Source organism: Lissotriton vulgaris, chromosome 12 (genome assembly GCF_964263255.1).
Source record: "Lissotriton vulgaris chromosome 12, aLisVul1.2, whole genome shotgun sequence".
Lineage (NCBI taxonomy): Eukaryota > Metazoa > Chordata > Amphibia > Caudata > Salamandridae > Lissotriton > Lissotriton vulgaris.
Genome location: NC_141700.1, coordinates 117832975 through 117847304, shown reverse-complemented (window position 1 = coordinate 117847304; position 14330 = coordinate 117832975). Strand labels below are relative to the sequence as shown.

Here is a 14330-nt window from a genome sequence, read left to right as displayed (position 1 = left end):
GAAGCAGGCGCTGGAGACTGGAAGGCGGGAAACGAGGATTTTATTCTCTCCGGAGGAGAACACATCAATTCAGACAGCAAGTATCGTCACGAGGTGCTCTAACCACATCTCTGAGGCCTGGCCTCTTATACTAGAGTTTACGACCTTTATTGCACATAACACATTCTCGTAATACTTTAATACTTGAAAGAACATCCTCGGAATCTCCCCTCCAGACCCGTTCCCACATACATTTACAGTTGGATTCCCCACCCCGGTCACAACAGGTGATGGTGGTCGCACAGCAGGGCATTCCGCCGATTCACGGAATGCATGGGGTTGATCGGATCTCATGGGGTGGGGGCTTTGATCGGTTCGGGGGACTTTTGATGGGGAGGGGAAGCTTCCTACTGTACGGGGTAATAAACAGTATCCGCAGAGCCAGGTGACGGCCTGGGAACAGGGAAGACAAACGGGGACACAGGAAAAAGGGGGTTTGCATCAAAAGGGTTTGAGGCCATGAAAGGAATGAGGGGAGGTGTCGCGCTGGGAACAGGATGGGATTCCGTGGTGAAGCTGCGCTGAAGAGGGGTTTATGACCCAAGGCATGAGAGAGCGGGGGTTGTCAGCGTGCGGGGGAATGATTGCGAGGTTAAGAGAGAGAGAGAGACGCGCTGGCTATTAGCGAGGGGCAGGGAGGCCATGGTGCTCAAAATGGCTGCCGTTTACGCGCACGAATGGGCTTGGAAGAGGGGGCAAGATGGCGCCGATAATGTTCACCAAGTTTGTATTCATTTTTCACAGTTCGAAAATGGTTAAAACCAGTTGGTATATTCTAGGGCAGTACAAAATCAGCATAATTTGCTTTCTCATAATCATGCGAAATTATGGAAAAATTAGGAAAAATTCCACAAAATGCTAATGTACCATTTCACACTGTATTTTTGTTTTTGACGTTAGTTTTTTCAATTGGTTTTATACAGCAGACGTATTTACCCTTACATTTTTTCAATGGTTTCCTTCTTATATTTGACCCTTCTCCTTGGCAGCTTGGCGAGACTTTGCGTTCCAGTATCTTTTTGCGGTCCATGTTCAACTTCAGTCTGGTGATCACCACCTCGCTGCCCCTGCATCAATTTTTGGCACATTAAAAAAACAAAAATGAAAATAACAGCCGCTCTTGTTATGTTTTTCCGTGCGTTCATGGTACATTTTTCCGGCAAATGGCCGAAATTATGCAAAATGGAATAATATCTGGAATTTTCTGTAACACAAAATTCCTGTAATTGCATGAACTACACTGGCGAAATTTAAATTTCGCCCACGCCTACTTTATTCGAAGTTATTATTCAAATCTCAGCGGATTTCTGGTAATCCTCCTGTAATCCTGTAGCTCAGAAATACTGATCCCAGTGGAATCATTGCATCCAGGAGCAGGAATATCAATGCAGTTCTCCTGAACCTCGTAGCTTCTCTTGGCTCTATAATAGCTGGATGGATGGGTAATCTTGTCAGGCTTTGGATTTTTTTTAATGTAAATTTATGTAATAGCAAGAGTACACACGGTGAAGCATGCTATCGGATCGCCAGAATGCTTTCAAACACCTTTTGGTGCCAAAGGGATTTGGTAAATGTCTGTGTGTCAAAATATCGAAGTCAGTAACATTTACCTTAACACTTTCAATTTATTATCAAGGTTTTACAACTTTCTTTTAAAACTGTTTTTTAAATCTTCTTGGTTCAAAGACACTTTGAGACTGAAAACTGTATGTACTCTTTTACCAAACATTTACATTGTTTCTGTTTAACAGAATATTTTATCTAGTTCCTTGTTTTTGCTCATTTGTATAGCGCTATATTGGCCCAGGTCATTTCAGTGCTATAAAAAAACCGGAATAAATAAGTAGTAAGCATATGTAGAGAGCTGTGGCTGTACCATTCATAACCCCACATCTGCTTGCCTTGATTATATTTTGGTAGTCCGTGCAAGTCTGGTCGATGTTGAAAACTGGATGCTTTGGTATAACACATAAATGGTGCGCTCTCTTGAAAGAGTAACACAACATAACCCAACGATGCACAATGCTCTCTGTTTCCGCTCTACATCATGAATTGTGATATTGTTTTTTATTTTATAATGTCTCACAGAACACCAATGTATATGAAAAGCAGCATGGCCACTTAAATGAAGTACAAAAATTATTTTAAAATAACACATTTTTCTCCTCTCTGTGTTTCAGTGCAGGGATATCAGCGGTGTGAGCTGAACTGTCGTCCCATTGGCTACCGCTTCTACGTACGCCACACCGAGAAGGTGCAGGACGGCACCCCGTGCGAGGCTTCATCCACAGATATCTGTGTGGGTGGGCAGTGCTTGGTGAGTACCACCAGTAACCACACACAGTTCACTAGTATATGATGTTGTCGTCATTTATTCCTTTAGGGGCCACCACATTAGCCATTTGCATTTATCATACCCTCCAATTTATTGATTTTGCCCTTCAAACAAACAAAAGACAAAGGTTGTTATGTTCATATGTGCAACAAAATGTTAGAACTGCAGCTAAATGTACTACATTTTATGCGTAAATCATTCTTATTGATCTGTTTCAATAGCAAATTATTGTTGATGTTTAATATGCGGCAGCGGAATGCCCAGTTGGTGATGGAACTCTTGATTTTATGGAAGCGCCGTGTTCCAGCCAGCCCCGTTAATAAGCATAGTGAAAGGAAAAGGTTACTGTAGGAAGTTTGCTCTTTATAAGATACGAGCAGCCCGTCCCGACCTCGCCCGGGAGCAACATGCTTCCCCGACCCCCGCCCGCCCTGACATTGTCCAGCAGCCCGGGCCCCCGCCCAGCCCGTCCCCCTCGTGCCCCGACTCCCGCCTGACCCGACATGGGTCCCCTTACCTCAGCCACTGCTCCTCCCGCCTGTCCTCTGCTCGCACCGCCGCTGGCATGTCCGCTGCTCCTCACGTTACCGCTCCTCCCTCGCGCCATGTCCGCCGCTCCCTTAACTCAGCCGCCGCTCCTCCAGCCTGTCCGCTGCTCGCACCGTCGCTGGCATGTCCGCTGCTCCTCACGTCACCGCTCCTCCCCCACGCCATGTCCGCCACTCCTCGTCGCGCTCCTGGACGCCACTCCTCCCTGCGCTCCTGACATGAGCACGCACGTCGCGGCCGGCGCTACTTCGGAGGGACTAATTTTTTTTTTACTGTACATTTTTAAAAAATAACGTTTTTTTAAAAAATGTATATAGCCTATAACCATCTACACACCCTGACGATTCCAACGGTGTATTGGGTGTGTAGATTGGCGCTGTGGTTCCCGAGTTTACCCGCCTCAAAGGCTGAAAGTTCTTCCTTTATTATAGTTGTATAGATATCAAAAATCTGATATATGATGTAAAGAGTCCGGGGGTCCCCTATGAGTGGACAAGGGCTTGCTATACAACCCCAAAGTCCTCTGTTAGGGGGTAGTGTGGTGGAGCAGCCTTAGGCTTAACAAAGAGGAGTGTAAAACATTTGCAAATACACACAGTGGTCAATAAATGACACACAACTAAAGAAGGACATCAACGCCAATCTATAGCAATAGAAAGTATCTTTATACATGTTTAGACATCAGAGAAAAATCGTTCAGGTAAGTATGTTTATAAATATAAATTCTTTTCAATTTAAAAAGTGAACACAGTGCAATTTCTGAGTTCAGCAATGTTATCCTACAGAAGGAAGAACAAGTTCTGCAAACAAGTACAGTACGGTTAATTACAGGACCAGTCTCCAGGAGTTAAGGTGAGTAGTGGGCAGGGCTCAAGGCAGCACCAGCAGTGCACCACCAGTGTTTTGAAGGCGGCCCGGTGCAGGGTGGAAAACAGCGCTTGCAGCCCAATAGGTTTCTATGGATATCAGTCACTGTGAAAAGAGGCTGCAGGTTTTGGCTGGAAGGCCACTCGGGTTGAACCAACAGGGGGTTCAAGGCTTGCAATGCTCAGGGACGTTGGGACATCTGGGGTCCTCTATTCCATGGCCCGGGGGCGATAGATACAGAGGTGTCTTTAGCCGTTGGGTTTCCTTATTGGGAGCAGTCGCGGTCTAGGGGGGCCTGCATGCAGAGGCTTCAGGCAACGTCGAGGAGTCCACGAAGGATGAAGTCACAATGGACTTGAGCTCTGGAAGGCATGGAGACCTCGTTGACACCAGTGGCCCACTTCAACTCGGGTCGAAGGTGACTGGTGTAGTGGTAGCTTCAGGTGTCGGGTTTTGGTGGTTCTGGGGGCCTCAGAGTCTTTCTTTTAGAGTTCCTGCAGGATGCAGGGATCAGTTCCGCTGGTCTTCAGGAGGTCCTGGGTTATTATTAAAGGCAGGCAGTCTTTCCAAGGTTCTGGAATCAACAGCTGCAAGACGAGTCAATTTTGGTGCAGTTTTCAACGAGGGATGCAGACAGGCCAGCAGGGTTCGTACCAGGTCAGCTGCTTCTTCTATCCTCTGTGCTTTTGCGGTTCTTTGTTGTCATCTCTTCTTAGGTCATCAGCATCTGTACCCCTAGGTACAGGGGCTTCTCCTAAATACTAAATTTAGGGGCATTAAGGGAGTGTAAGGTAGTAGCCTATAGGCTACTGACTCTTGGGGTCACGATGCCCGCTGCAGTACCACTTCCTGTGGGAAGTGGGCATAACCCTGTCCCAGAATTCCTAAGTATGCCATCACAAAGATGGGTAATTTTGAAAAATCGTGTCCACCTCACAGTAGCCCACCTTACGGGTGGTACTAACCCGGAGTGGTACGTCTACCTGACTAGCTAATTTTCCCACCTGTCCAGGTGCCAAGGGTTCCTGGACAAAGGGTTGGGCTTACTCTCCTGTGAGGAGGAGCCAGATTTGCATTCCAAAGGCGTCAGCTCTTTGAAGCTCGCTGGCCGTAGGAGGCTAATCAGCAGGTTATCCTGTGGAAGGGGGTGTTACACCCTCTTCCTTGACAGGCTTTTGTTTGGGGTCTCCTGAGAGCAAAAAGTTCTCACCCTATGAGGTCAGAACAGCATCTCTGGTGGCGGGCTGGCAGAAACCAGTTAACAAGGACACCAGAGGCTGGTAGGTGTTCAGGGGCACATCTAACGTACCCTCTGGGTGCATGTATTTGTAAATCCAACACTGGCATCAGGGTGGGTTTATAAATACAAGATGTTTGATACCAAACATCCCTATCTTCAGTGAAGCCATCATGTAAATGGGGTACTCGTTTTCACCAGTGTGCAGCACGTGTTTTAAAATGGCTTCCCTGATTGATCACTTGTACTGGCAGTAAAAGGACTGACCAGTACAAGGGTTTACTTGCTAATGCAGGTAGGCCCTCATATGTAATGTGCTGCTCGCAGTCGTTTGGCAGAGGACACTGAGGATTGTTGCCTTCCAGCACGGGAACGGAGAAAACCTTCACCGCACAGATCAGCTGGGGCTTAATTGACATCGGGCGTGCTGTTCCAGAGTGGGACTGCGAGTCCCAGGAGCCTGCGGCGCTCCTGGAGCCGCACCTGGGGCTCTTCCCGCTGACCACGCCTCCCGCCCCCTGGGTGCTACATCACGACTCACGGGCCCCGCTCCGCGGGAGCCGCTCGCAGTCGTTTGGCAGAGGACACTGAGGATTGTTGCCTTCCAGCACAGGAACGGAGAAAACCTTCACCGCACAGATCAGCTGGGGCTTAATTGACATCGGGCGTGTTGTTCTAGAGTGGGACTGCGAGTCCCAGGAGCCTGCGGCGTTCCTGGAGCCGCACCTGGGGCTCTTCCCGCTGACCACGCCTCCCGCCCCCTGGGTGTCACGCCCCCTTTCCATTGATAACAGTGGGGCGTCTGACGCGCATCGCGGGACGCGCGCGGGGCAAAGCGCGGAGCGAAGACCGGGCAAAGAGCGGGCCGTTTGAGGCCGTTCGAGGACGGCAGAGACCGGACCGGACCGGGCCCCCCCCCCTTTTACGCCCATTCCCTTTGCTCACGTACTGGCATCAGGAGTTACCCAAGTCGTATAATAGCCGCTCTATAATGAGCAACATGGAGACCTGGAGCAAAACAACTTTGGCTGCGGCTGGACCCGTCGCGGCTGGATCCGCCCAAGGTAAAAATGACAGTTACTTTCTTAAGCCAGGATCTCTCTTGATCGAAGATATCACAGTCCTAGAAAGACGTATCTCCCAGGAAATTGAGTGGGTCAGGAGATCATCCATGGGCATATTAGCGCTAGCTAAGACCCCTGAGGGAAGGTTGGATACAAATGGATCACTGGCTGGGGCGTGTGGGGGTGACCAGTTACCCGCCAACCTGGACCTCTCCGAGGAAACCTTAAGTGACCTGGAAGACATGAGCCTACTGAACCTCCCACTGACCCAAATAGCACAACCCCCAGACTTACTCAGGAAGGAAGCCCCCCCACAACCCCCAAACTTACTCAGGGAGGAAGCCCCGTTGGCATCGCATACCCTCGACACAGCAGACTCACCAAGAAGAGCTAGGGGAGCAAGGGAAGGAGCTATACGAAAAAGGAAGATGGGGGGACCATGCAATAAAGAGAGGAAGGCCAAAACACTGAGACTAGGTACCACACAAGATAAGGGTAGCCCTGATAATACTAGAGTGGGGATCTCTATATTAGATAGAACAGAGCCTGCTCCATCTGTTAATGTTTCCACTGAACCTCCACCCCACATAATGGATGACACCTTGGAGTCAGTTGGAGAGGATATCTCACTCGCAGATATAGGTACTCTGTTCAGGTCCCTGCTTAGCCCCATAGAAGTTTGCCTGATCAGGATAGAAGCAAGGCTGACCAACTTTGAGAAATCCACCACCCAGTTTGTGGACAGTTGGAAAGCCGAGAAGAACGGTCCCACAGTAAGCGCAGATTCAAAGACTAAGAAGGGTCCGGAGCCCCAGACCCTGATCAAGAAGAAGGGGACAGAAACCTCCAAACTCTTGAACCCAAATCCCAAGTAAAAACCCACTACCCAGCAGGCAGCGAGTGCAAAAACAAGTAATCCTCCCCCCAATGCCCACAGTCATTAGCAACATCCACTGATGTAGTACATTCACAGCCAACAGCGACTCCAATTCCTAACCTTTTACAAACTAATTCCCAACACCCAAGTATCACATTACAGAAACCACAAAAAACTGTAACAGTGAATCTACCACCAGAGGTAGCTACATACACTGTAATTCTGGCTGGGGTACCGGAACTAAAACCAGGAGCCATTAAAACAGGGGCCTCGCTAAAAAATAAGGTCATAAACTGGCTATCTACATTCAGGACGCTCCCTAGAGGCATGACTAGCGACATTCGTATGGTGAGAAGAGTCTCCTGGGTGGGGGAAGAGGCCCAAAACAATCAGTGGTGACTGCATACTGGTCAGTTTTAAAGAACCAGGAACAGTTTCCTATATCTGTGGTTGGATTCCGGATAATGAGGGGAATAACATCCAGTCGCTCCCCCTCTCATTCTTTTATCCATCAAACACCCATATAGCTAATGATCAGAGATGCGGCTGCCCCCAGGATTCATTAGGGAATTGGGAGTACAATCAAGGAGGGAGGAGGGACCCATACTACCAGAGACGAATGGCATCGGGGTATGCTATGATACATGACGAGGCTGAGGGCTGGGAAACTGTCATCAGGAGGGGGTTGGGAAGGGGTGGACGAGAGCGAGGAGCACCCTGGCCCCCTAGATATCACCAGCTCCCTTATCTCCCAACTTGATTGCCTTGAAATGGTGGATTGACAGTTGGAGCCCAAAGTCAGGGCACATTTTTATGGGCAAGTTACTCCAAATACTACAAAGGGCGGCGGGGACAAGTTGCCTGCTATAATATTATGCAACACTAACCAAGGGAAAGTGCATGCCGCCCGCACAAAGCTAGGAGATCCCCAACATAGAGTAGAAATGGCACCCGAATCACTTGATGACCATAGGGGCCAAGGGCCCACACGGGGGGTATCCCCAAAATACCATAATAACTTATTGATAAATCCAGGTACACTGGAGAGCAGCCAGCATGCCACCCAAATAAGAGAGTACCACACTTTAAATCTGTTGTCATGGAATGTAGCCGGACTGGCTAACAAAATAGACTCCCAATCGTGGGCTGCCCTAATTGATTCCAAAAGTGTATGCCTGTTCCAAGAGACCTGGGCAAGGGAGGAGCACACTTTTCAGGGCTTTGAGATATTTGCGATACCGGCAAAATGGGGAGGGAGGCCCCCCCGCCAAGAGCATGGACACCACTAGCCGTGCAGATAAATACACTTACCCTCACCCATGGCCTCAGGGCTTGCAATGGCCGCTTCAAATCTGACATCCCGAGCAAATGTACATATAATAAAATAGGGAGAGAATCAAGACTAGACGATCTCCTTGTACAGCTACCGGCCTGGAAACGGGTTATAGACTTTAGAGTGATAGACAGAGAAGACAGCGACCATAACGCCCTGGAACTGGAATATGTCATCCCACGTACCGAGGACAGGGTACAGGACGACCAAAGGGTCACGGCAGGACATCTCCTAGAAAACAATAGAAAGAGAATAAGATGGGAGAAGCTGTCCGCCAGGGACGACAAGATAGCGATCCTCTATGCTAGGATTACACCGATTCTGGAAGAGGCATTTGCCTCGTGGGGGCCATCGAGTACCCCGGAAAACAGAGACCAGCTCCAGAGTATACACGAACACTTAATTAAAACTCTAGAGGTGGATCTGTTTAGTAGTGGACCCTCTAGGACCAGGGGAATACACAAAGATTCCTGGTTTAACACCACATTCCGAAACACCAAACGTGATCTTGTGCTCACAATTAAAGCGGGGGAACACGGGAGGAGATTCGTGCTAGAAGGCGGGCGTATAAGACACTCGTGGCAAATGCCAAGGTGGAATGGGATCTCCAACACTGGGAGAAGCTCTCTGAGTCACTAGCAACCAGGGACTCCCGCAAATTTTGGCGTGTGGTCAACCACGGTTCCTAAAATCTTCAGTCGGCAATTGAACCAAACATTGCCCCGAGTGTGTGGCAAAACCACTATCAGTCCTTATCGCCCCGGGGGCTGAATCCTTGGAATCCCCACCCCAAATCCCGCAAAGTAACCAGGCTCCGGAGCCCTTTACTGAAAAAGAGGTAAGGGTGGCGATTGCAGGGTTATCCTCTGGTAAGGCCCCGGGGCTGGATGGGGTACCGGGAGATTTATTTAAGCAGGAACCAGGTATCTGGGCCCCCTACCTTCTGTTGATATTCAATGCAGTCCTTGAGGGGATGGAATTACCTGATACTTGGCTGGGGGCGGAGGTGGTCCCGATATTCAAAAAGGGATCTCCCCTGCTTCCAGCCAACTATCGCCCAATAAGTCTCATTGACTTATCACAGAAGTTATTTGGCAGGTTAATACTCAATAGGCTACAGACCTGGTTGGACGAGACAGACACCCTCAGCCCACTCCAAGCAGGATTTAGAAGAGGAGTTTCCACAGTCGATCAACTATTTCGACTAAATATCATCTACTGGAAGACAGCATTGATCGAGGGCGGCACTTTGTACGCTGTCTTTGTGGACCTACGTGCCGCTTTCGATCTGGTTCCGAGGGCAAAACTGTGGGAGGTAATGGCCGAGTTGGGCGTCCCGGGAGACATCCTTGAAATCCTAATCAGACTGCACAAAGATAATTATGCACGAGTTAGGTGCGGGAAAGGTGGCAAGCTGACTGACAGGTTCCCCGTTCGCAGAGGGGTGAGGCAGGGTTGTGTGCTAGCCCCGACTCTGTTTTGCCTCTTCATGAACGGGGTGATAGAACACCTGAGGAGGATTAGTAACATCGATGCACCAAAATTGAATGGCAGCAGGGTGCCCGCAATCATGTTTGCGGACGACACCCTGCTGCTGTCCAAATCACCAATGGGGCTACAGCGGGTGCTGGACGGATTTCTAGGTTTTTGCAACGAAAGGGGGCTTGAAATCAATCCTGCAAAGACTAAATTCATGATTCTCAACCCAAAGGCCAATAATCGCCCAAACCCCCGCCTGGGCACAGCATGTTTGGAAAGGGTACGTACAATAGAATACCTTGGGATAACCCTAAACCAAAATTTAACATGGTCGGCCCACATAACAAAAGCCAGCATGAAACTATCGCAGGGGGCGGGAGGTATCACGAGAATCGCTAGTAAATCCCCACTCCGCCCGCTGGCACCTGCCATTCAGATTTATAAAGCCCAGGCTCGGGGGGGAATCATCTACGGAGGTGAGCTGTGGGGCCACACCTCGACACACACCATCCAAAGCATAGAAAACAAATTCATTAGACAGCTGGTTGCCCTCCCCCTAATTACTCCACTTCTCCCTTTGAGACTAGACCTGGCTTTGAGACCTATTACGGAAGAACTGGGCCTCAAACCTCTGATCTACTGGCGCCGCCTCTGGAGCAGCCAGGATCTTGTCATCTACAGATCGGAGCTTCAGGAATTTCTCATGTTACCTAATGCGACCAAAATTCCTTGGCTAAAGTATATAAGGAGAATGTGCGAGACTCTTGGAGTGCCTGACTTATGGTCGGATCCCAAAAGCGCGTGCACGAGGATGTCCAGAAAAGCACTGTCTACTCTGTTCTACAATCACATGCTTCAAAAAACACTGGATATCACTCGGGAGGGGTCCTTAACAGATCTCTTCATTAAAATCAAAGACTCATACAGCAATGAATGTGTCCTGGACGGCATGACCCCGGTGCTCACAAGGAAGATCTTTCTGCAATGGAGGTATGGGTCTCTCCCTCTAAGGTCCTTCACAAAGGCTTGGGCAGGTGGATCGGAGACAGGGGCGTGCCCGGCATGTGCTTATAAATTGGAGAATGACTTACATGTGGTCCTGTTCTGTGGAGCCTATCCCAAAATTAGGAGACATTGGTTGGTCCCTCATCTAAAAAACTTGGGCTTCAGAACATATGCTCCGGCCTATAGAGTATTAAAGTCGGATCTATCTCCGCCAACAGTGTTTGCTATGGCAAAATTCCTGACTGCAATGTGGCTGGCACGTGCTCGAATAATCAAGGGCACCACAACACTGTGAACACCTCTTCTTCTTCCCTTGTATTTGGGCTCACCCATTTTTTTAGATTTGTATTGTATTAACTATATCCATATACTGTGCTTATTGGGTTTTTATACGCATTTTAATGATTATTCTACTTTGTGTACATCTTTTATGATCTTTTATGATCGAAATAAAGATTTGAAATTGAATATTCAGCACTCTTCCCTAGGGCTGTCAGACCCACTGTAGGGGTGACTTATAAATATTACGTGCAGTATTAGGAGACATAGCACACAGTGATGTATGACATGTCGTGTTTTCACTTTTATCTGCACCAAGACACGCAGCCTGCAATGTCAGTCTTGTATGTGCTTGGCGAGCAGTCCCTTAGGGTGGCCCAATTCATGTTGTTGCCCTTGGGGGCCCTCTTTAGTACCCCAGACCTAAGGTACCGGGGGTAACATTTACTAGGGACTTGGGGCCAGATTCATCAAAGGGTTTTTGCCCATTCTGTCTCTATGGGAAAATGTGTTTATACATATGGCCCTTACAGAGGCTACTAAAGGTTTTGCCAATTGGGGGAAACAATTGTACAGTTTTGAGAGAAATAACACTAGTACTGGGGACCTGGTAGGCAGGAACCCAGGACACATCAGTCAAAGTTACAACAAACACTTGGCAAAAAGTGTGGGGGGTGGTCCTGTACCTAAAACCCAGTTCCCTACAGTTACTTACCTGTAACAGTAGTTTCGCGGCTTGAGACTAGTATAGCTTCTTTTGCTGTGCATCCTTGTAGGATCTAGTGAATGTGCTTAGAAAAGGATCCTATTTTTATACGTAGAAGTTTCCGGGTGTTGACAAATGTGGATCAGTATAATTTTAATCTGTCGACACAAAGCTAAGTCTACCACAACATGTCTGTCACCCTCAGATTGGGAACAATGTGAAATTGAATTAGATGGTCACAGAAGTGCATGGATTCCATCTCTTCTGAACGCGATGAGCTAATGCTGGTACAGTATAGCCCCCTCCTGCTATCATTCCTCAGGGCATTTTCCTGGTTTTCTCTTTGCCAGTGTGCACTGAAAAAGTCTCTGACAGCACTGCGTGGGTGGGTGCCAGCCAGACCTGCTGTCATCACTGCTTGCAAACTCACTGCCAAACGTTGGAGAAGTGTCTTTAACTTTGGATGCTGAAATAAAATGAGTTTTGGATAGAATCCTCCTGATAATTCGACTAGCTACCAAATCTGCTGTCGCTTAGGTCTTATTAGCACCTCGCGAACTCCCCAAGGACTCGAGGCCCTTGCCCGGCACTGAGGAATATATGGTCCTTTTTCTTGGTACACATCTACAGTCTCTTAGAGAATAAAGGTAGTTCTGTGGGATAAAACACATGCTGTAGAGATCTGCACTTAACATACAAGTCAGAGTTTCAAGTAGTACCAGGATCATGTAAAGCAATACTAACAGAAATCTGTGTATTTAAGTTGAACAAGGCAACTACTATGCATGTCTGAACTTACAATGTATCGTACTCCGATGTTGTCAATGTGAACACGCATACTGACTATGTCAAGTTTGCATGATGCTAAACACAATTTTGTATTGTCCCATGGCGTAAATTCAAGCGAGGTGTACCTTGCATGAATATTACATTTGAGGCACACCCGTGAGTATAACTCTCCATGCTCTCATGTTTGACAAGTGTCCAAGGATAATATGTGCAGGTTTTGCAGGAATTGTATATATTGTGTTTGAAAATATCACGCAGTTTCCTTTTGTCCATTGTTTGTGCCTGTTTTCTTTTGGCCCTAATCTGCATATGATTTCAGTTTATCTGGGTTTGTGTAAAATCCTAGTGTGTATGCTCTGTTTTCCACCCCATTACTCCCCCTTGCTAGGGCCCTTGGTCAGGAGGACACTACACCTTGCACCATCAGTTACCCCTGCCAGCGCTGCCAATGACAGTGACAACACAACAACTAGCCATCCCATTCTTACAAGTGTGACAATTCGTACTATTCCAGGCCCCAAAAGCTATACGGATGGCCTGTGAGGCAGCTATTAGTAATTGTACGTGTAAACTGAATTAATAAACAGCTGTTGTTGAGCTCATACCTAAAGTAGGCAGACAGCGCCACCATGTGTCAGACTGTGATAAGCCCCAGTACTGGCAAATAAGTGCAGAGCACCGAAAATCTCCAGCTCAAATTAAGCACTGGCACTTATCAACGTTTTTAGTGCGATGCAGTGCCATTTAACGCTGGCAAGTTTTGAGTGCAAAATATAATTTGCACAAGTAAGGTATTTGTGTCGCTTTGCGTTGCCAGAGCACCACCGCACTAAATGATGCTAAATCTGGGGCTAAGGATTTTGGGGGATATTTTAGATGCAAACTCTTTGCCTTTGCTATTGTCATTTGTTTTGCTTCTCCCTAATGATCCTGGGTGATCAAAATGGTGATGAATATTAGAGCTTGACTGACGCACTCCTTTTATGTGTAGTCTGTGATTGAAGTATTCTGCCGCTATCACGTTGCTGTCGGTTAGTGGCGTGCAAGAAGCTAGCGCTTTCTGATCCGAAGTGTGTCTATATGATTGAGAATGGCGCTTCCCCAAGGGGTGGCTTACCATTTGTGCACTGCCGGGTTCGAAATGGAGGATGGTATGCATACTTGAATGATGAAATTCAAGATGGATTAAAATATTGAAATTGAATACAGTTGGTCATTACAAACGAAGAATAACTCTAATACCGTCCTCCATTTGGAACTCGGCAGCGCACGAAAGGGATGCCACCCCTTGGGGAAGCGCCATTCTCAAAATGGTGGTGCCCAACAAGTTGTATTTGGGAATGTCGTGTGCAGAAATATCGCTTGACGTATATATATAATTTGCTAAAAGTTCAGCCCATTGGAAGTTAATAGAAACCCTTCACCAACTAGGATGATATTTAGGGCAATACTCGTATCGGACAATATCCTGGCTGTGATATTCCGGTATTATACCTAGTGTGACATGTTTTAGGATGTTTTGAAACACAATCTCGCGCCCCCTCCTTTCCTAAAACGTAAGCAGGTTTAATATGAGTAGAAGAGGAGCTGGGAAGAAGTGAAGCAGAGTTTCCTTGGGCTCTAATGAAAGCAAAAACAAGCATTTACAATGCAATGGGGCTCGCAGCATTAAAGTTTGAGTTATTGGCATTGTGTAAGACAATGCGTTGCATAAAATGTTTAGCAAACTTTAAATTGGTGAGCAGTAAGAGTGTGTGCAAGAGTATGCTGT

General features: G+C 47.6%; 1 protein-coding gene across 2 annotated transcripts in view; it reads left to right on the top strand.

Moving 5' to 3' along the window:
- Positions 1 to 14330, top strand: part of ADAMTSL4 (ADAMTS like 4) — a 340678-nt gene that overhangs the window by 222010 nt on the left and 104338 nt on the right. For both annotated transcript variants that reach the window (XM_086947462.1, XM_086947463.1), the window contains exon 7: positions 2220 to 2356. In XM_086947462.1, the coding sequence (XP_086803588.1) occupies positions 2220 to 2356 (137 nt within the window). The remainder of the gene's footprint in view (positions 1 to 2219; positions 2357 to 14330) is intronic.